The sequence below is a fragment of the Schistocerca nitens genome, unplaced genomic scaffold (assembly GCF_023898315.1).
Source record: "Schistocerca nitens isolate TAMUIC-IGC-003100 unplaced genomic scaffold, iqSchNite1.1 HiC_scaffold_375, whole genome shotgun sequence".
NCBI lineage: Eukaryota > Metazoa > Arthropoda > Insecta > Orthoptera > Acrididae > Schistocerca > Schistocerca nitens.
The window spans coordinates 315563-340351 of NW_026045909.1; the positions used below are offsets into that span (position 1 = coordinate 315563).

General features: G+C 40.3%; 1 protein-coding gene across 1 annotated transcript in view; it reads right to left on the reverse strand.

The window, feature by feature from the left end:
- LOC126229545 (nucleolar protein 11-like) overlaps nt 1-18402 on the reverse strand; it is an 88632-nt gene extending 70230 nt beyond the window's left edge. The window contains exon 1 of the mRNA XM_049942310.1: nt 18190-18402. Coding sequence (XP_049798267.1) covers nt 18190-18321 — 132 coding nt within the window. The 5' untranslated portion in view covers nt 18322-18402. The remainder of the gene's footprint in view (nt 1-18189) is intronic.
- Nucleotides 18403-24789: the final 6387 nt, after the last annotated feature.

Genomic DNA, 24789 nt, shown 5'->3' on the forward strand with positions numbered 1-24789 from the left:
ATTAACTGTCAATTTATGGACTGATTTGTACCGTAAAATAAACTATATGGGAGTGACTGCACATTATGTTAATTATGAAGAAGAGAAATTGAGGATCGAGTGTTGTGCACCAGAAATTTTGAGAGTGAGATTAAAAAAACAGGAGAAAACATTAAACTTGAATTAATTAAGATACTACGGTTGTTCGATTTATTCAGTGTTGTGAATAACATCGTGTTCGTTATGGATGGAGGTGCAAATATTGGCGCAGCACTTCGCCAATACAAGAGGCTCTCGTGCTCAGCACACATTCTTAATACTGTGCTGGAGCACATGACTCGAGGAGACGCGAATGATGAGAAGAGTTACGTGCAGCGACTAATAAATTCCTGTCGAGCTATCACAACTTTCTTTAAAAGATCTGGTCTTCAGAATCACCTTCAGAAGTCACTGAAAAGAGATATAGACACACGATGGAACAGTAAATTGGATATGTTTGAGTCTATCAATTCACAATGGTTTGAAGTTCTGTCAATTTTGTCAGAGAAAAATCAAGATAATTTGATTGATTCTATAGACAAGAGGATGTTGGAAGATATAATAACCTTTCTGACACCATTTAAAATAGCTTCTTGTGATCTCGAAGCCTCCAAAACCCCTACGCTTTATTTATGTGTGTTGTGGAAGTTAAAACTTCTCTCCTTCCTTGAAAAAAATGATGGCGATAGCCCATTTCTGATAGATTTAAAGAGTACAGTCAAATATATTTTAATCAGTAAATGGGACATAACGGTAACCCATAAACTTGCAATGTTTTTGAATCCAAAATATAAAAACCTAAAATTTCTGAGCAGTGCCGAAAAAGATGAAGTCGTAAAGGAAGCGAAAAATTGTCCACAGTTAAAAGATAAGGAGGAAACAACATCTAGGGGAAAAAAAGTCTGACATACTTTTTAATGAGTTTGAAGATTCCTCAGAAGATGAATCGACAAGAGATCCTGACTTTGCGTCAGATGAAATTCTCAGATATACGATTGATAAAGTCCAATTTTCAGAAGCCATCGACCTGATAGCTTGTTGGCATTGGCGTGAAAACATCTATCCATGTCTTTCCGAACTTGCATACTTCGTGCACTGCATTCCAGCGTCCAGTGCGCCATCTGAGAGAAGCTTCTCTACTGCGGGACAAATAATGCACGACCGATGCAAGTCTTTGAAGCCACAGACGATTGATGACATCATGTTCCTACATAGTAATTTTCCAAAGTAAAAAGGTACTTGTACAGCTTCTCTTACTTCACTGTATTTTTTGGGCTTATCTGAATTAGTTACAATTTTTTTTCATCTGATTCTTTCTTTTACAGAATTTGAATCAGAAGCAAGCAGAAGATGAAAATATTTTATCTGAAGCCTGTGAGTTTTTATTGTAATATTTATAGTAAAGGATTTCCTCGACATATTTTTAGTATTTTTACTATTCCCAACAAGAACATTTAAGTAGCATTACGTAAAAGAAGGAAATATTTATCAAGCAATTTGTTTTGTTGTAATTTTCATATTAAAGAGCTCAATTTTAAGTTTTTACTCTTCGCAACAAGAACATTCAACAGCTAACACGTCAATATTATTAAACTAGGTAATGATGATCTCATAAGAGCCTACCAAAATTTTAGCGTGCACTACAGTAACATTTGCAGCGGCCGAGCATTGTCGCTCTTTGTGAACAGTGAAACAGCCCGGCCGGAGCGGTGGCACAGCGGGCCTTGTAATTAATTACAAGTGGGACTTCAAACTATGGCTCACGACCACCAACAAGCTGTGACTGCGATAGCCCGTGAAAGATTATTCTGATCACATTGAAAATTTACAAAATATTCAAATCATCCAAAATAATAATGTGTCTTTTAATTTACCAGCCAATTAGTAAAGATAAGGGCTGAAATTCGTAACAAAATTGAACATTTTAACTGTAACTCTGTACTGCTTAACAGGGAACAGTGCCTAACATTTGAAGTTATGGGACAGTGATTTTTATATAGACATCTTGAAATCGTTTGCAGTTCCAAAAAACTCTGAAAAAAAAATTATTTTTTAACATTGAAAGTATTAACTGCGAAATCTACTGCAAATTTTGTCTTAGTAATTTAGACCAATGTTGAGGATGTTTTAAAGTGTGAAAAACTTTGTTTAGTTGAGAATGAAACAGACATTTCATTTATCGCTAGGTCTTAATTCAATAAATCAGCCAAAAGGTGAGGTTCGAGATTTCAATCGTATTTTTAGCTAGAGCTAAATCGACTCCTTAATTTCTATAACCACTGATTTTGTTGTCACTCTTCAGAAGACGAGTTATTTCTTACAGACAACGTCAATTATTGCTGGCAGTTTAACTTCTCCACAGGTGCGTGCAGTGTAGGCCTAATACCGTAAATATTTTCACCTGGAAATGACGAGGACTGAACGCGTAAGCTATAATATAATCATCAGTTGACATGAATGGCTTCAAAATTTGACACATCCAAGCAGTGAGTACAAAAAAACTGTCGGTAAATGATGCAATGTGCTAGTAACAGTTTAAAACCATCGTCATTTTCAGCTGCCTTAGCACAAGAGCAGCGAAATATAATTGTTTCTATACACGTATTTTCATCATTTAATACTATTACATTGAATTTTATTTTTTTAAATAGCGTTTCAAATCTCACGAGATCCGAGCCGCTACTGCGTGTGCTCCGGAGCGCCAATGCTTTCCTGTTTTGAATGGTCTGCTTTAGAGTAGGTATAGAGCATTTCCTGTGATTTAAGAAGTCAAAAGTAGTTAAGTTGTCGCAGAAATGGCACCTTAACAATAACTAAGTCATTACATACCATAATTCTAAGTACTACTGTCTATTACTATCACTCATTCAAAACTTAAATATATGCGGATGCGGATTAATTGCTGCAGATGCGGTTGCGGATTAGGACCTTGCGGATGCGGGTTGCACTTTTCGTATCCGCACAGACCTCTAACTATGGGACTTAACATCTGACGTTATCAGTCCCCTAGAGCTTAGAACTACTTAAACCTAACCAACCTAAGGACATCACACACATCCATGCCTGAGGCAGGATTCGAATCTGCGACCGTAACAGTCGCGCAGTTACAGACGGAAGCGCCTAGAACTGCTCGGCCACTGTGGCCGGCTAGTATTGGAGAGAAGTGCAGGAGGAAAAATTGGAGAGGGAGACCAAGAGATGAATACAGTAAGCAGATTCAGAAGGGTGTAGACTCCAATAGCTATCTGGAGATAAGTAGGCTTGCACAGGATAAAATAATATGGAGAACTGCATCAAACCAAAATTTGGACAGCAGACCACCACAGCTACCACAACAGCAGCAGCAGCAGCAGCAACAACAACAACAACATGCTGTTCATAATAGCTCAGCTGCATTCCTTTATTCTTCCTTTATTACCACTATTTGATTCTGTGTTTATAACCCTGCACTCACCTGGTCAGAAGTCTTGTTCATTCTGCCACTGAATTTCAATAATTCCCAATACGTCTAATGTCAACCTATCCATTACCTTTTTAAGTTCTCTGACCCACCTGCCCAATTAATGGATATGATTTCCACACTTTGGCCCACAGAAAGCCAGTTTTGTTTTTCCTGATGACAAAATTCTCCTTAGAAAGTGGCACCTGATAATCTGAATGGGTAACTATTTTACCTCTGGACTATTTTACTCAAGAGGATCCCATCATCTTTTAACCATAGTCTCAGGAAAAATAAAAGCTGTAGTTTTCCCTTGCTCTCGCCGTTTGCAGCATCAGTACAGCAAGGTCACGTTACTTGATATACCAGGCCGGATTAATGAATCATCCAGACTGTTGTCCTGAAACTACCAAAAAGGCTGCTGCCCCCTTCAGGAACCACAAGTTTGCCTGACCTCTCTACAGACACTCATACACTGTGTTGCACTTACAATACAGCTGTATGTATCACTGAGGCATTCAAGCCATCCCCCATCTCAGCAAGGTCCAAGTGGGTAGGAGTGCAGAGGTGGGGGAGGGGGGAGTGCAGAGGTGGGAGGCGGGTGCAGATATGCAGAGGGGAGGGGGGGGGGAGAATTATTTCAATTAAAAAGGAAAACTAGCTCATATTTTATAATATTAGGTTCGATATCTTTCCATCACCAAGTGATCTTCCACTGGCTCTAAATGACAATAAACTGAGAAAAAGAACAAGTAAGAAAAAAAAAATGTTACTTCAATCAGAATGCAGACTTATACATTGGAGAACAATCTTCCAATAATGTCAATTTTCTTTCACTGTACAGCATTCACACACAAGGCAGCATAACATTCTTCAACATGTTACTGTGCTACCTGCTATCAAGAGTTCCCTCAAATCTGTGAAGTACTTCTGCTCCTCTCGCAGAAATCAAATCCCATTAGGAAATTAATAGCTGCCCACTTTGTTTTGTCATTGCTACATATTCTTTACAATGTTGGGGCCCTTGCAGTCTATAAACCACACTTCAATCATTGCTGTTCGTGGATATTACCTTCTCATCAGTACTGTGGTCAGATGCACCTCTGCGAATGCCATCTGGTATACACATTTTCCTAGCTAACTTCCTGTTCCACGACTGATCTCTGCAGACGTAGTCCAGCTTCCCTCAGCCTTCAGCAAACTAAGTCATTGGAACTGGGGAAGTTGGTCTCTTGCCGCAAATGCTTTGCGTTTAGGAAGGAAAGCTGTCATCTGTTATCCACAAACACTCTGTTCTCTGTTGTGTGCTCAACCTGTTCCTGTCTGTGGCAAGAACTCTATTGGTAGTGCCTCTTTCAACATAATTCCTTCACTATGTCTCTACAAACATAAATGTTACACCACACCTCCAGCCGGCATCTCTACTCGAAAATCCATCTTCAATCAGAGCAAAGACTCATCTCAAAGAAAATGTTTCCAGTAAACCACTGCAACTGACTGCCTGCAATGTGATTTCTGCTTGCCAGTCGTATACTGATGCCTGGGAAGGAAATAAACATATGTCTGTCAAAAGAAGCACCAGTAGTGACTAACTGAAGGAAAATGTTTTTGAAACTTTTTGCTGCTTTAAATGTACCTGTAAGGTGAAGTGGCAAGGTGCACTAGTACTAGTTATATCCTTACTCATTCACTGTTGGTCGAACTAATCTGCGATTAATTTATATGGGAAAATGTAAACAATGTTTGTAAACACTTAGGTACAATAACTATTAGCTGTAGCCATACAAATCTGTAACATTTCATACACCAAACTGAAAATGTTTGATTCTTTTTAAGAATAGCTCGCCAAAAATTGTTTTTGTGGTTGGAAATACGGCACCACTTGTTTCACTACCTTAACCATTTGGCAAATAATACTTTAATTATAGCAAAGTCAGTATGTAGTAAATATGTAAATACTCAGACTACAGTGCAACCACTCCTTGGTGTGGTAGGAGAAGTAACAGATGAACTGGGAGCACTTGTGGTGGTTGGCAAGTCCAATGAGGGTTGAGGTTACTACGGAGCACCAAATTAAATGGATTTGTTAGTAGCTGTTTAAGGTTCTGGAGAAATTAGCAAAGAACCAGTTTGCAAAAGCTTTCACCAGATAATCAGAACCAGACAGGTGGCCAAAACTGTTGGTTTGATAGAAAGGATTATGTCACACCACTCGAAAACAGATTGGTGAATAATCACAGATGTGCCACAGTGTATTTGAAAATCTGATCTGGAATAGTAAATCACATCTGTATTGCTGTAATCTTACATCCATCCTGACACACCGGGTGCTGGTAGGCTAAGAGGCAGCATAATATTGGGAGTCAATGCCAACATGGTCATGGGTATGGGACAGGTTGGAGTACAGGTTGTAGTATTCTTTACAGCAAGTATAAATCCAGGAGGGTAGCACAATGGATATGGAGAGGTAGGATAAGTCACTGGAGATGCTTAATGGTGGAGATGACATAGCGGATAATAAACTGCAGATGATTATCCATCAGTACAGAGCTGCACTCAAGTTACTAACCAAACTAAATTACATTTGATGCCAATGTTTGTGGGTTTCAGAAAACATGAAAAAGCTTTATAGAGCTGAAAAGGATGATGGAGTAAGATGACAAGTTTTGGGAGGGATTGTGAATTGCAGTAGGTTTTGCTGATCATGCTAGCTTCCAGATATAGAAACAGTGATACAATGGTTTCCATTGTGGGACTCTTATAAGGAGGCTTTTTAAGAGGTAATCACTGTACTCTATATCATCAAAAAGGTGTTACCTACATGTGCAATAATAAGATTAAGTTAGGGTTCATGCTGAGACTGAAGATGTTATTTATTCAATACTCGCAAACCTTGGATTTCTGGGTAGAGAATGGTGTGCTCCATCATCTCTGGACTCCATACATCCTATAAAACACAGCATGACCATCAACCAGCTGGCAAATTGCTCAAATAGCCAGTGTCATTATGTTCCTAGAGACGATTCAACAACACAACTGCAGAACAGTCCACCAAAAACCATAAACGCAACATGTTCTTCCCAAACCCAACCTCCCCTAAACCACACCAACCCATCAACTACTACTCATCCTGAACACAATACCCAAATAAAAAAGAATTCACATCTTCTACATGAAAAAACAACAGATAGCAACAATAATATGTCACCAACACAACCTCTCGAATGGCCAGCCTCGAATTCTCACATAAGAGAACTCCTCCGGATAGAATGCCACAAGCTGTACCACCAGCAATCCCACATACTGTATACTGATTCCTGGTCCGAGATGCATACCTTCTCCACAAACAAAGAGCTTTACGTACTTGCAATAGGACCAAACAACAGTAGGAACTTAATCATAGTCAAAATGTCAGTCCAGTGAATAGTTCATTGTTAATAAGGTTTCTATTACCTGATTCTCTGCATTAGTGTGTATCTTGCCTAGTTCCTACACTCCTGGAGGTTCTTCTTGATTATGGAATGTGTGGAACATAATGAATGAAATTTTTACTTATTTGAAACTGCACTGTCTGAGTATGGTATTAAGACTAATATTGTTTGCTCTGAACTGGCCTATTAAGGCCTACAAAACCAATAGCCATTGAAATTCATATAATGTACCAAGAGAAAAGGAGAAAATATAAAAATGCAACAAATGAAGCCACAAAAAATGAGCTTGACAGAAAAAGTAATTTGGGAAAGTAATAACAGCTAGGGGAGAAATGTAAGAAGGCTGTAGCAGCATGCATGACTATGGGAAAGTTAAATGCCACCTATAGGAACATCAGAGAGATCTTTGGAGAAAAGAGAAGCAGCTGCATGAATATCAAGAGGTCCGATAGCAAGCCAGTACTATACTCTGATTGAAATTAGTTTCTGATTGATGTTTCAGACAGATAACTGGTAGGGGACAACTGCCAGCCAATCGTAGCTCTTTCTCTATCACCACATGATCGCTGTTTTGGCTATTTTATAGGTACATGCAGCACTTTGTAAAGCATAGTCGGCTGCACACTGGCACCACTGCCCCCACCACTGCAATCTGTCAATCACAAAGTAATTTTAATCAGAGTATAAGCAAAGAAGGGGGAGCTGAAAGATGGAAGAAATATATGAAAGGGCTGTGGAATATGAAAAGAACCTGAAAACAGTATTATACAAAAGGAGGAGGAATTCAATGAATATGAGGTAGGGGATATGATACTGTGAAAAGAAACTGACAGAGCACTGAAAGACCTAAACTGTAACAATGCCCCTGGAACAGATGACATTCCCTGACAATTACTGAGATCCTTGGAAGAATATGCCACAACAAAACTGTTCCACCTGGTATGAAAGACATGTAAGGCAAGTGAAACAACCCGCCACTTCAAGAAGTATGTAAGAAGGCTGGTGCAGATAGGTGTGAGTATTACCAAACTATGAACTAAATAAGTCATGTTTGCAAAACACTGGCAAATTATTGACAGAAGAACAGAAAATTGGTAAAATGGATTCTGGTGAATTGTAGGAAAACGAAAGGCAATACTGACCCTTCAACTTATCTTAGAAGATAGGTTGCAGAAAAACAAACCTATCTTTATTATGAGAAGGAAAGTTGCAACTCACCATATAGCGGAGATGCTGAGTCGCAGATAGGCACAACAAAAAGACTCTCATAATTATAGCTTTCGGCCATGAAGACCTTCATCAGCAATAGACAGACAAAAGTGCATGCACGCACGCACGCGCACGCACACATGCTGCTCACACACACGACTGCAGTCTCAGTCAACTGAAACCACCAGAATAGCGTGGAGAGCAGCATCAAACGAGTCTTCGGATGTAAGAGAACCACCCATCACCATGGTTTAACTCCAGTCAGAATTTTGTTTGTCGGGTTGTATACAGCTTCATATGTGTACAGAATCCTTTACATATAAACCAAAATGAGAGGTCGTTAACAAGGTCTGCATTCTTTAAATGATTACTACGAAAAATTCTGGAATGCAGCCTTGTGTGGTTAACTGACTGTAAATGAAGTTAAAGAGTGGTACCATCATGGCAGCATAACATTTTAATACTCTGTTGACAACACCATCACAGACACGAAAAAAACTTTTCTGTAGGAACCTAGAGAGATATACACTCCTGGAAATGGAAAAAAAAACACATTGACACCAGTGTGTCAGACCCACCATACTTGCTCCGGACACTGCGAGAGGGCTGTACAAGCAATGATCACACGCACGGCACAGCGGACACACCAGGAACCGCGCTGTTGGCCGTCGAATGGCGCTAGCTTCGCAGCATTTGTGCATCGCCGCCGTCAGTGTCAGCCAGTTTGCCGTGGCATACGGAGCTCCATCGCAGTCTTTAACACTGGTAGCATGCCGCGACAGCGTGGACGTGAACCGTATGTGCAGTTGACGGACTTTGAGCGAGGGCGTATAGTGGGCATGCGGGAGGCCGGGTGGACGTACCGCCGAATTGCTCAACACGTGGGGCGTGAGGTCTCCACAGTACATTGATGTTGTTGCCAGTGGTCGGCGGAAGGTGCACGTGCCCGCCGACCTGGGACCGGACCGCAGCGACGCACGGATGCACGCCAAGACCGTAGGATCCTACGCAGTGCCGTAGGGGACCGCACCGCCACTTCCCGGCAAATTAGGGACACTGTTGCTCCTGGGGTATCGGCGAGGACCATTCGCAACCGTCTCCATGAAGCTGGGCTACGGTCCCGCACACCGTTAGGCTGTCTTCCGCTCACGCCCCAACATCGTGCAGCCCGCCTCCAGTGGTGTCGCGACAGGCGTGAATGGAGGGACGAATGGAGACGTGTCGTCTTCAGCGATGAGAGTCGCTTCTGCCTTGGTGCCAATGATGGTCGTATGCGTGTTTGGCGCCGTGCAGGTGAGCGCCACAATCAGGACTGCATACGACCGAGGCACACAGGGCCAACACCCGGCATCATGGTGTGGGGAGCGATCTCCTACACTGGCCGTACACCACTGGTGATCGTCGAGGGGACACTGAATAGTGCACGGTACATCCAAACCGTCATCGAACCCATCGTTCTACCATTCCTAGACCGGCAAGGGAACTTGCTGTTCCAACAGGACAATGCACGTCCGCATGTATCCCGTGCTACCCAACGTGCTCTAGAAGGTGTAAGTCAACTACCCTGGCCAGCAAGATCTCCGGATCTGTCCCCCATTGAGCATGTTTGGGACTGGATGAAGCGTCGTCTCACGCGGTCTGCACGTCCAGCACGAACGCTGGTCCAACTGAGGCGCCAGGTGGAAATGGCATGGCAAGCCGTTCCACAGGACTACATCCAGCATCTCTACGATCGTCTCCATGGGAGAATAGCAGCCTGCATTGCTGCGAAAGGTGGATATACACTGTACTAGTGCCGACATTGTGCATGTTCTGTTGCCTGTGTCTATGTGCCTGTGGTTCTGTCAGTGTGATCATGTGATGTATCTGACCGCAGGAATGTGTCAATAAAGTTTCCCCTTCCTGGGACAATGAATTCACGGTGTTCTTATTTCAATTTCCAGGAGTGTATATCAATCAGTTTTTACCAATAGCCTGTTGCTAATGTATACAATGTCTGTTTTGACAAATGTTAAGGACCTACCTTTGATAAATTACTATTAAGTATAATTTTTTCTGGCACTGGGAGGCCAAATAAATCGAAAGAAGAGGAGTCATTCCATGTCAAGTCAACCCAGCTGCCAACTTGACCATCTCCAATTTTCATTAAATTTGGTGTCCACTGCACATGAGAAGAGAATGAAAAATGCCCAATTTCAGAACTGTAGCATGAGTATGACAAAGGAATGAGCACCCAAAGTTCTAAAAATGTGTGCAAAATTCGAAAAACACTGCTCACTAAAATGACTGTAATTTTTATGGATCACATAATTTTGGAAATGGCTAAGAAAAGACTGCAAATGATATACAACTTGGCCATGTTCAAACAATCCACATAGTTACGGTCAGTGACCTTGAATATCTCAAAACGTATCACCTTCAAAATTTCTGAGAAAGATATATTTGCTTCTTCATTGTTACACAAAACATAGTGAAAAATCAAGTTGGGATGTCATCTGGATTAGGAGATGTGAGTTAATATCTAAAGCTATGTGACATAATAAAGCGACAGAAATTTAATGCAAACTGAAACAAAATGTCATAAGTACCGAAAAACATGTTAACTTTTCAAAGATGGTGTAATAGCAATGCACAGTACGGCAGCAATATGAACAGCCCAATTGCAAGTATTTGTAATACGCAAGGTAACAGCACGATCTCTGCAATGACACAAAACATGATACAACCATCCTAGACAAATGTATGATATGCATGGAAAAAAACATCCAAATATCACAACCACATGCAATGACAAATGCATCATCAGTAGTTACCAAGCCTCAACACTGGGAAGCAAGATATAACACTTTCTGAGCATCTTCTGGTGAAAGAGCATACATGTGACATGTTGCTGTACTCCCATCAACCTTTGTAAAAATGTCTATCTTGTCCACAGTAAAGACGTCAGTTTTCTTGGGGTACACAATGAAGGTGAAGGGCCATGACGATGTAGGGAGCTTTTGTAACCCCACTGGTATATTCATTAACATTCAAAACACATCCAAGCCAGCAGCAACCTTCGTACATACATACAGCAAACACAGTGATATCAACAGGGTATGAGTATTATTGGATCTGTGTTAGATACTCATTTTTGATGTATGGTGAATTGGAGAAAACATTCATTTGGATGTTGTTATGGCCAGTGGAAATAACACAGTGCAACTTGTGGGTGCCAAGAATAGTGCAAATCTGTGCTAATGACTCTTGAAAGAGAGGAGCTTCCTCATCATATTCCCTGTTAGTTTTATTATGAAAGTGATACGCTGTAATGTTCTTGGAGCACCATTCAATAAGCTACCTGGGTGTCATCATCTGAGAGGTGTAGATACACTGCAGACTGGTATGGGAAGCAAGTCTCTCAGTGGTACCCCAATACCAACACATGGTCCTCTGCCATATGATGTGGCAAGGAAATGACACTCTCAACAGACACTGAAATCACTCTGATGAAAATATACGTTAAGCAATGGCATTGTAAAAGATGAACACACACAACACTGTCATGTTTAAACCATTCTGATTTGCTAACAAATGAAATGTGATCAACTTCATAGGTTTCTGGATGTCATATTAAACAACAAATGGATGAATAGAGGTCTGTGCATTGTTCCACTGAACCCCCTTAAACCTCATCCTGCACGACAAATGTATAATTCTCTGCAAAATCAGAAACAACAATGTATTCATTGTCACAAGTGTCCCTTTCAGATTGAAAAGACTGTTGGACAGCTATGAAGCTGCAGGAGCTTTTTTGAATTCTTCAATGGGGTTTCCCAAGAAACCTTCCACAAAACAGACATGTTTGGAGAGATGTTTTGTCTGTAGGTGTCCAAAGTTTGTATGTTATTTCATCAGTTCCATTTTCAACAAACAAGTCCTCTAGGGTATATAATGAAAGATTGTGCACCTGGGCAGTTCTCACATTTTGACATATAACATTTTGGCTGTGCAGGATTACAAAAGCTCTCGGAAAGACAGTGTTTGTATGCGTTAAGGTGATAGTTGGCATCACCTGTTCTCTCTTTCAATCTGTAACCTTCCAACATGAGCTTCACATTTTCATAAATACTGCAAACACACACACTGTGGGTACTGGTTGCACCAGCCAGAACACCATTCTTGGGTCGTAACTGACAAACTTTGGATAATGCTACTTTCAGCTTTATCTCTGGATGGCCTGATAAAAATCATTAGGTTTTCCTATACTAGCCATTTTTGTTTATGAACCCTGGAACCCCTTCCCCTGAAACAAACAAAATCCTTCTTCTCGGGCACATAGCGGCTTAAATCCACTCTGTTGTAAAATTCTATGTGAAAGTCCACAAAATGTTCACTTAGGTCTTGGATTAGGAGTTCCTAAGTTACTACATTCTTTGACCAATTACTAAATAGTTTGAGGCTTCAAATTCATTTTCAATCATTCGGATGCTCCCACTTTTCGGAAGAAACATCAATATTTGGTTCTTCTCACTGTTTGCAGTGCTATTACTAAATTATTCTTTCAATTGTTTTATACATTGAACACCAATGAAACTGGTATAGGCATGCATATTCAAATACAGATATATGTAAACAGGCAGAATAAGGCGCTGTGGTTGGCAACACCTATATACGACAACAAGTGTCTGGCGCAGTTGGTACATCGGTTCCTGCTGCTACAATGGCAGGTTATCAAGATTTAAGTGAATTTGAACATTGTGTCATAATTGGCGCATGAGGTAGTGATGAAGTGGGGATTTTCCCATTTCGCGAGTGTACCGTGATTATCAGGAATCCGGCAAAACCTCAAATCTTCGACATCACTGTGGCTGGTAAAAGATCCTGCAAGAACAGGACCAACAATGACTGAAGAGAATCATTCAGTATGACAGAAGTGCAACCTTTGCACAAATTGCTGTAGATTTCAATGCTGGACCATCAGCTAGGGGCAGAGTGTGAACCATTAAACAAAACATCATCGATATGGGCTTTCAGAGCCGAAGGCCCACTCATGTACTTCATGACCGCACGACACAAAGCTTTACATCTCATCTGGGTGCGTCAACACCGACATTGGACTGTTGATGACTGGAAACATGTTGCCTAGTCAGACTAGTCTCATTTCAAATTGTATACAGCGGATGGATGTGTACGGGTATGGAGACAACCTCACGAATCCATGGACCCTGCATGTCAGCTGGGGACTATTCAAGCTGGTGGAGCTCTGTAATGGTGTGGGGCGTGTGCAGTTGGGGTGATATGGGATCCTTGATACGTCTAGATATGACTCTGACAGGTGACATTTACATAATGGTTGGCATCCTGCCTGATCATTCACATCCATTCATGTCCATTGTGCATTCCAATGGATTTGGGCAATTCCAGCAACACAATGCGACACTCCACTCGCCCAGAATTGCTTCAGAATGGCTCCAAGAACACTGTTCTGAGTTTAAACACTTCCGCTGGCTACCAATCTCCCCCAACATGAACATTATTGAGAATATCTGTGATGTCTTGCAACGTTCTGTTCAGAAGAGATCTCCATCCCCTCATACTCTTACAGATTTATGGACAGCCCTGCAGGATTCATGGTGTCAGTTCCCTCCAGCACTACTTCAGACATTAGTCGAGTCCATGCCATGTCTTGTTGCGGCACTTCTGTGTGCTCACGGGGGTCCTACACAACATTAGGTAGGTGTATCAGTTTCATTACCTCTTCAATGGGATTTCAGATTCCATAATTGTTTCACCCTCTGCTTTTTCTCGTATTTATTTCGGAATACTTCAAACACTTTCTCAAACTTATTCTCTGCATATGTTTTTTCTTTGTCTCTTCTTTTCCACTGGTGACTCACCAATGATACCAGACTATCAGTTAATTCAACTAAATCAACATCATGGTCAACAGATATGTGTGAGGAGTTACGCTGATTTGTGATTCCTATATCTTTCCACATAGTAGGTTCAGCCACAAGCCCCTGTTTCTGATTCATTTTTTTCCTGCGCCTATCACACATTTTGTGGTCTGTCATTATGCCACCAATCATATCAACATTTGTACTTGGCATATTACGAATGCTTGCTATTGGCCTGTTCATATTCCTACCTTACTGTTTATTGCTATCACACAATCTTTTTAAAAGTTAACATGTTTTTCAGAACTTTATGTTATTCTGTTGCAGTTTGCATTCAGTTTTTATTGATTTATTATGTCATACTACTGAAGAAATAAATTAATATCTCCAGATCCAAATGTCATCCCAAGTTGATTTTTTACTGTGATGTAATACGAAGACGCAAATAAATTTTTTAAGAAATTTTGTACGTGACATGTTCCGAGTTATTCAAGGTTACTAACCTCGATTATGTACATTTTTTGAATATGGTAATGTTGGATACCTTTTTAAAGTTTGTTCTTAGCTATCTCCAAAATTATCTGAATCATGCTTCTATTTCTTTTAGTACAGACATTACAGCCATTTTTGTCTGCAATGTTTGTCACATTTTCCGCATATTTTTAGACCTTTGGGTAGCCATTACTTTTGTCATACTTGTGCTACTGATAAACCAGATATATGTACAGTATTTAACAATCATTTTCTGACCATTGCTGGTGAATTAAATGAAAATTTAGTTTCTACAGGGAATCATATAACTTTCTTGGAAAATGCCTTTCCGAGATAAATGTCTGAAATATTCCTCTGTGATATGGACAAGGGGGTGACTGAGTCAATAATTAAATCACTGAAGACTAAAGACTCTCACAGTTACGATGGAGTGCCTAGCAGAAGATTTAATATTTCAGTAATGAGCTGCACATGTTAGCCCTGTATTTAGCCATATTTGTAATTTTTTCTTTAGGAATGGTCAGTTTCCTGAACGAGTAAAGTACTCAGTAGTAAAACCACTTTATAAAAAGGGAGAAAGGGATAACGTAGACAATTTTAGACCATTTCTATGCCATCAGTGTTTGCTAAAGTTATTGAAAATGCTGTGTATGTAAGGATAATTGATCATTTTATATCACACGATTTGCTATCAAATGTACAGTTCGGCTTTAGAAGTTGTTTAACAACTGAAAATGCTATATTTTATTTTCTATGTAAGATACGGGATGGGTTAAACAAAAGGTTTCGGACGCTAGGCAGATTTTTTTATTTAAATAAGGCGTTTGATTGTGTTGATCACAATATATTGCTTCAGAAGTTGGACCATTATTGAATATGGGGAGTAGCTCACAATTGGTTCACCTCTTACTTTAGCAAACAGACAGTAAAAGGACATTATTCACAATATTGAGAATGGCTGTGAGGTAGGGTCTGAGTGGTGTATGGTCAAATGGGGGGTGTCCCAGGGATCAGTGTTGGGGCCACTCCTGTTCCTCATTTATGTAAATTATATGACCTATAGTATTACGGGTAACTCTAAAATATTTCTGTTTGCTGATGACACAAGCTTGGTAGTAAAGGATGTTGTGTGCAAAATTGGCTCATTCTCAAATAGTGCCGTTCATGAACTAAGTTTATCGCTTGTAGAAAATAAACTAACTTTAAATCACAGTAAGACTCAGTTTTTACAGTTTCTAACACACAATTCAACAAAACCTGATATTTTAATTTCACAGAATGGGCATATGATTAGTGAAACTTACAGTTCAAATTTCTAGGTGTTCAGACAGATAGTAAACTGTCATGGAAAGCCCACCTTCAGGATCTTTTTCAAAGACTTAATGCTGCCATTTTTACTATTCAACGGTATCTGAAGTGGGTGCTTGTTCGTCACAAAAATTAGTCTACCTTGCTTATTTTCATTCACTTATGTCATATGGTATTATATTCTGGGGCAACTCTTCCCAATCTAAAAGGATATTTTTAGCCCAGAAACGGGCAGTTCAGGCAATAAATGGTGTAAATTCACAAACATCTTGTCGATCCCTGTTCACGATTCTGGGTATTTTGACATTGGCCTCTAAATATATATATTCCTTACTGTCACTTCTTGTTCACAATATTAGCTTATTCCCAAGAATAAGCAGTTTTCACACAGTTAATAGTCGGCACAAATCAAAACCTGTATTTGGATCGGACTTCCTTAACTCTTGAGCAGAATGGTGTGCAGTGTACTGCTGCTCCATTTTCAATAAGCTACCACTCAAATTCAAAAATCTTAGCAGTAATCCACACACTTTCAAATCGAAACTGAAGAGTTTCCTCATGTATCACTCCTCCTATTCTGTCGATGAATTCCTTGAAAAATTAAGCTGATTCTTGTTGTATTGTTGATTGTGTTTACTTAAACTTATGGACTGGCTTTTTTTCAGGTTCATAAACATTTTACTTTTATCCGTTATTACTTTTATGTTGCAATTTCATGTACTAACACGTTCCATGACCTTGGAGGTTTGCTCCTCAATTTGGTCCTATGGAACTTGACATGTAAATAAATAAATACAAATCTGAAAAATGCCATTTTTCATTCTCTCCTCATATGCAATGAATACACATTTGATAAAAATCAGAGATTGTCAGCTGTGTTGATTTAACATAGAATGATTCCTATTCTTTCAGTTTGCTTCCGCACAGTACCAGAAAAATTGTACCTAATAGCAATTTATCAAATGCAGCTCGTTAACATTTATCAAAATAAGTGTCATGTACAGTACGTAGTAGTCAAGAAAGATTGACATTACATATCTCCCTAGGTTCGTAAACGAACATTGAGGTTAATGCTTTCAGTACATCATCATTTCTGTTGTAGCTGGCTGAGAACGCTGTTTTATTTGCCTGCCTGTTATTGTTTCACATTTCTTTGTTTTTATGTCGTTCATTTTGATTACATGAGCCAAAGCTACTTGATAATGGTACAGGTCACTATCTAATTCACAGAAAATTAATTTGGAAAAAAAAAAAAATGTAAAATGAAAGTAACAAAACATGAAAACAAATGGTTTTGTCATATGGATTTAAGTAATGTGTTACAACGATGGATGACAGTGGTTCTATTCATATAAAGTATGATACAGGATGTTTGGTGGAACATTGGTTTTAGACAGTTTAAAACAGATGAAGATGACAAAACATCCAGAAAGTTTACTGTGACAGTCTATCTACACATACGGAAATTAATGACACTACGTAAAGGGCATAATCATTTAAAGAAAAAATACATACCTATGCACAATAAACTATGAAAACGTGAAGCATCTGCTCTGCTTCTTTATGGGTCAGCTTTGTTTGGCTTTTATTTCTGTTTTGAGTCAGCACTAAAACTTCGTGTCTTGAAAACAGCATGAACCACCAGTATATACTTTGAGATGCAATCTCATATAGGCCTATTATGTATTTTGCGCATGTGATGCTTCTGTTTGTAGCTATATAGCATATAATGGCAACTGTACAATGTTATTCATATGTATACAGTTCATAGTATTCTAACACCACACACAGTTCAACAACAGAACAGTACAAGACAGCATTTAATCCATGGCTATATGTTATACACTTGTTGACAATTCGCAGGCACTCATCTCTAGTTCCATGTCAGGACAGACAGAAGTGCACACACACATAACTATGCGGTAAATGACATCTTTTAGGCTACTAGGCTGTTATTAAACTGAGAACATACATTTGGTAGGGACTGAATTACTGCATAATGTTGAGTCATATGACACTTAACACTGGTATCACATACAATATGTAAACTGGTGTTTAGTACAGTACATGACTGCCATTCAAACGATAAACGTAGTTCTGCTTTCCACTATAAGAAGGCAGTTCAGCACACTCCCACGTAAAACTGCTTGACAGTTTAAGGTACGAAACAGACAGTGTCAAGGACGGAAGACAGGGCTTAAAGTCCAGTCGATTAAGAGTTCATTAGTGGCGGTATACAAATTACGTTTGGTATACGAAACCGGCATTGCTCTTTCGAAGGGAACACCTAGTAAGAAGGATTTGTCTGTTGACTTACCGAGTAAAAATTAAATCATCAGAAAAGTGTGAACATAAAACAATGATAGATTCGAAGCACTTTGGTTTCTCAACCATTGTGTTTCACAGTACGTACCTTATATCTTATAACGATATTTCTCCCAAGTGTCACAAGCACAGTGCCGGGCTGGGAATCGTCTGTTACACCAAGTAAACTACCTTCGTCAATCAGTGGGCAAAGCCCATACGCAACACCTAATTTGGCCATTAACCAGTCACATACTCTACACTCACCACACGTAAACAAACACACCGTGGTTTACTTTCAATAAATACTTAAATAATATCTATGATGCTCTGCGCAGTTTCTTGCTAAATGGGCATGGCTGCCAATGTCTACGCAGTGAATTTAAGCCGGGTTCACACATGCAACTCGTGGATTTCTATAGTTGCACCGTTCACACGGACGCCACAAATTCTACGTAGTAGCACAGCTTTCCACATGGCGTCAACTGAAATCTTATGGACGATTGTTATGTTATAGTGCAGCTTATAGCATTAGATTTTTGGAGAAAATTTAATATATATCGAAATGATAAGGAAATGGAGGTGGTAAGGTCCGTCCACACGCAACGATCTGTCTGCGCAAATGTCTGCGCACATCACATCTGCGCAGACAGATCGTTGCGTATGGACAAAAGATTTGCGCCAACCTGAGGTGTGTGCAAAACTGGAAGTTGGAGTTGGAGGTTTGAGCGAAACCTCTCAAATCTGTGGGTTCAAACCACATCTGCGCAGACAAGTTGGAGCGTGTGGACAGGAGATCGCCGCAAATCTGGCGCGAAACAGCTGTTTGTTCAGTCTAGTGTTTGTATTTGTGCGCACAGGGCATTAAAATGGCTGATACTCGTCAGTGTGCTCGAGAGTTTGTAAGTGAAATCATTGAAATATATAGAAACCACCCATGTTTGTGGAAGATTAAAGTAAAGAATATAGTGACTGAGACAAAAAGACAGCAGCATACAATGCTCTAATTGAAAAATTACGGGTATTATTTCACTCAACTCTTGTTTCGATATTGCAGTTGAAAATTCCAAATCCTTGTAGCTCCTCCCTGTTGCTAGGAATCTTAATGTTACCGCCAGCCGTTCATGAGGAGAAATTGCCCTTCTCTATACAAGTATTTCGTCACATAATATGAGGGGTTACAAGCTTTAAGAGATAATTATAAGTTTCGACACCCATCCGCAAATAATTTCGCCAGTCGTTAGGTTCACCCTGCAACTCTCGCAGTAAATTTACGTGAGAAAACTGCTTTCGCTTTAGCAGCCGCTGTGTACATCATTTTGACCGCTTTCTCTGTTTCCTGCGGTTGGTCTGAATGTTATTTGCAGTACAAGTTGCGAATACAGACCACAACAGAACTTCCTCCATTTCTATATTTCAAAATAACTGAATTAAATTTTTGACGTTTACGGGGAGCGTAGTCGCTTGCTACTGATTTCTTTTCTACACCGACAGATGGCGGGCGAGTAGTAGATTGGGGTTTGTGTCGTGTGAACACACCACATTTGCAGCGATCTTTTGCATGTACAGACATCTGCGCCGATGTCTGCGCAGACAGATCGTTGCGTGTGGAGCGGGCTGTATATTTGTTGCAGTTGACAAAACAGTCAAATCCACCGAGATATAAACTGAAGCTACATCTGAGACTGTTTGGGAGAGACTCAGTATCAGGAGTGGGCATAAAATGATAACTGGATACTTCTATAGCCCAACAGACTCATCTACTGATGCAAACGAAAAATTTAAAGAAAACTGCAGTCCACTTGTACGTAAGTTCCCCAATCATACTGTAATCATCGGTGGAGACATCAGTCATCCAACAAATAATTGGGAAAATTACAGTTTTGTTAATGGTAGGAGTATTAAGAAGTTTTGCCAGGTCGGAGTATTAAGACATACTGTAAAACTTTACCCAATGCCTTTTCTGAAAACTACTCAGAACAGACAGTTAGGAACCCCATACACGATGAAAATATATTGGATCTATGTCAGCAAATAGAGCTGACATCTTTGAGGGTGTCCACAGTGAATCTGGTATCAGTGACCATGCTGCAGTTGTGACAACAATGATTACCAAAGTACGAAAGACAACTAAAATAAGCAGAAAGATACATATATTCAATGAACTAGATAGAAAAATCAGTTATGTCATATGCCAATGAGGAACTTAAACTTTCAGCACAGGACAGGAACATGTAGAGGAACTATGGCTCAGGTTTAAAAGAATCGTTATCCACGCTTTGGATAGAAATGTACCCAACGGAACTTCTAAACAGAGATTACTGTATAATAGATGAAAATCAAAGTGTAGAGCCATAGATAGAGAACGATGTCGAATGAAACGCATTTGACTGTCAAGAGAGCAATGCGCGATGCCTTAAGCGACTTACCACAGCACAATATTGTCAAATGATGTTTCACAAAACCCCAGTAAATAAGACACGCACGGAAACTGAGGGTAGTGAAGCAAAGGCTGAAATTCTTAACTCCGTTTTCAATGATCTTTTACGAAGAAAAGCCAGGAGAACTGCCCCAACTTAATCCTTGAACGACTGAAAAGATGAATAAAATGGTTCAAATGTCTCTGAGCACTATGGGACTTAACCTCTGAGGTCATCAGTCCCCTAGAACTTAGAACTAATTAAACCTAACTAACTTAAGGACATCACACACATCCATGCCCGAGGCAGGATTCGAACCTGCGACCGTATCGGTCGCGCGGTTCCAGACTGTAGCGCCTAGAACCGCTCGGCTACCCCGGCCGGCTGGAAAGATGAATAAAATAAGTATTAGTAACTATCAGTGGTGTTGCGAAACCGTTAAAACTGACCAAAGCTCCAGGGCCCAATGAAATCCCTATCAGATTTTATATTGAATTTGAGGCTGAGTTATAGCCCCTCTTCTAACTATAATCTATCATAGATCACTTGAACAGAAAAGCGTGCCTAGGTCTTGGCAAAAAGCACACATCACACCTGTCTACAAGAATGGTAGTAGAAGTGATCTACAAACCTACCGCCCAGTGTCCTTGACATCAATTTGTTGTAGAATCTTAAAACATATTCTGAGCTCAAACATAATGAGGTATCTTGAACAGGATGGCCTCCTCAATACCAGTCAGCATGGATTCCGAAAACATCAATCACGTGAAAGCTACCTCGCACTTTTCTCACATGACATACTGAAAGCTTTGGATCAAGGCAATCAGGTGGCTGCAGTATTTCTAGATAACAGAACTTATTGTCAAAAGTATGAGCATATGGGGTATCAAGTGAAATCTGTAATTGGATTGAGGACTTTTTGTTGGGGAGGATGCAGCATATTATCTTGGATCGAGAGTCATCGTCAGATGTAGAAGTAACTTCGAGTGTGCCCCATGAATATGTGTTGGGACTCTCGCTGTTTATGTTGCATATCTATCATCCTGTAGTCAATATTAATTGTAACTTCAGATATTTTGCAGACGATGCAGCAATCTGTGATGAAGTACTGTCTGAAAGAAGCTGCACAAATATTCAGTTAGATCTTGGTAAGATTTCAAAGTGGTGCAAGGATTGCCAATTTTCTATTAATATTCAGAAATGTACGATTGTGTACTTCAACAAACGAACAATGCAAGAGCCCATACTGCTTTATCTATTACCGAGTATCTCGCCAGACATTCTGTTATTGTCATCGGACATCCGCCATATTCGCCCGTCCTTTCGCCTTGCTATTTTCCCTTGTTTACGCAAGTGAAAAGGCGACTGAAAGAAAAGCTTCATTAAGATACCGCAGACATCCAATGGGCTGTGACAAATAAGCTTACAAGCATCACAGTTGAAAATTTCACTGCTTACTTCAAAGATTTACAGAAACGTTGGCAACTGTATATAGATAACCAAGGGGACTACTTTCACAGGAGCTAGGGCCATTACTTGGTAAGGGCAACTTTCAATTTTTTTAAAACCTGTTCTGGAACTTTTCTGATAAAAGGAGTATTAAAAAGAAAAGCAGCTGTGTGGACATCAAGAGATTAGATGGAAAACCAATACTATGCATAGAAGGTAAAGCTGGAAGGTTGAAGAGAACGTAGATGAAGATGAGATGGGAGATATGATACTGCAAGAAAAATTTGACAGAGTACTGAAAGACCTAATCCGAAATAAGGCCGTAGATTGGACAATGTCCCATCAGAACTTCTTCGCTCTGCGACCAAATGCAGCGCTGTGTGGACATCAAGAGATTAGATGGAAAACCAGCACTAAGCGTAGAAGGCAAAGCTGGAAGGTTGAAGAGAACGTAGATGAAGATGAGATGGGAGATATGATACTGCATGAAAAATTTGACAGAGTACTGAAAGACCTAAACCGAAATAAGGCCGTAGATTGGACAATGTCCCATCAGAACTTCTTCACTCTGCGACCAAATGCAGCGCTATATGGATATCAGAATTTACACAGCAACGTTGTGTGGTTTAAATCATCACCCAACCTGTCACAGTTCCACAACCAGACATAGGGCTTGCTGTCTTTAAACGTATGTACCACAATCATGGCATTACTGATGACAGTTCAAAGTTCGTCACTTTACTGTGTTACCTCGGAGAGCATGCAGACCTTATTAGTAATGTTACATTCTCACCCCCGACTGTCAACAAATATGACGTGGTGCAGACTGTTCGCATGCAACGTCTTACCCGAACACCAGAAGAGCAACTACATCAAGCTATCTCCGACAAACATTTAGACAGTTAATTAATGTGATACTAATGCCATACCACACTTTGTAGGCTGTATGATTGTAAAATTAACTTCTCAGTTACAATTAGCAGTGATTAGCTATGCATTAGTAAGGCTACAGGCCATGATTCAAGGCAGCCACCAGCCAAACAGCACCAAGCGCTCAGAGACAGCTCTGAGGATGATATGTCACTCTCACCCATGGGAGTAACGACCTTCACCCAGCTACAAATACGACCAGCTGACAGCTATACTTTACCTGTTGACAAAAAGATGTGAACACACCGTTGCTGATTTCAAGTACATTTCGGTGATAAAGCTCATAACTGCACAGCTCCCTGAAACTACCCAAAAAGGAAGACCGATCCGCAATAGGGGACCAGACTGTCACACGAAGTCATGTCACCTGCCACCTCAACATGCAAGTCAATCTCGCTGCACGTCACCTTCGCACAACAGACTCTACATCTTGGACCACACTTCTAGTTAATATTTTCTCGTCCACACAGGATCTGAGGTTAGCATTATTCCAGGTGATGCACCACCAGCAGGGAAACATTTATCTCCCTTCCAGCTCTGTGCAGCAAATGCTACATACATCACATCTAAGGTACCTCACCTCAAACCTTGGACTTTGGTTTTCTCTTGGAAATTTTCATTGCTGCTGTTAACGAGCCACTATTGGGGGCTGACTTTCTACGACATTTTCAGTTATCTCCTGATTTGTATTTTGGTACTCTTTTGCCTCACAGTAGCGGACGTTCTTTCACAGTTTTGACCTGTGTTCCATCATCCATGACACAACCAGTGACTACAGAGCTCAGCTACAAAATCGTCATTTCAGTTGACACATGCAATTACTATCGTTAGATAATTGAAGGCTGCCTCTCATTGGCTCTGGAATTACAACATACTAGCCAGCAATATTTTCATATATGACAGGAACCAATCCGCCCGCTTAAAGAAAACCTCACAATACGTGAAAAAATTCGCTCATCAGCAGAAGAGTTCACTACCACGCTTATATATCCGGAACAGCTCACTCGGAAGCATCCTCACCATCCCACCATCCTGCTTCTCTCTTCACAAATGAGCTAGAGGATTCGGGACAAACTCTAGCAGACACTCACACACCCCTGGAGCAGCTTGCAATAGCTTTATCAACAACTGTACAGGTCACTCAAGTGCATTCTTCTTCTGGTGCCCGTACACCTGCAATACGTGTTTTCCACACTTTACATAATCTCCATGAGCATTCCAACAGAGTATGACCAGTAACGGTACAGTTCATAAAATAAACTCCACACTGGGTCTGCCAGTCCGGCCTTGGGCCTCATCCACTCAGCCCATACCCAAGAATAACAGCACTTTTAGACTGTGCAACGACTATTAGGCGCTCAACTCCCACATAATACCCTTTCCCAAATATTCAGGTGTTTGTACTTTATTTGGCAGGTGCTTCAGTTTTTAGTGTATTCGATAGTAAGAATGCGTATTTAATAGATCCATATGAACCTCATGATGTGCCGTAGACGGCTATCATCACCCTTTTCAGACTGTATGTATTTCTTTATATACCATATAGCCTTACAACCGCAGCACAAACCTGCAAAGATTTATAGACAGTGGTATTTTTAAATTCCCCTTCTGCTACATTTACCTGGATGACACTTAAGTTTTCTCTACTTCGTGAGAGAAGCATGAAGACCATCTCAAACTAATTTTCGATACTTTACGCAAACTTGGCATCATCATCATCATCATCAGTGATTATAAATGTTGGCTGAGTCAGTCTCAAGTTACCTTCTTTTGGTCATTTGGTTTCCTGCAATGGCACACAGCCTACATCTCCATGTGCTGAGTTCATTCATCATCTGCCATGACTACAGATCTTTCATGATTTACGCCAGTTCCTTAGCATAATAAATTTTTATCGTAGACACCAGCCT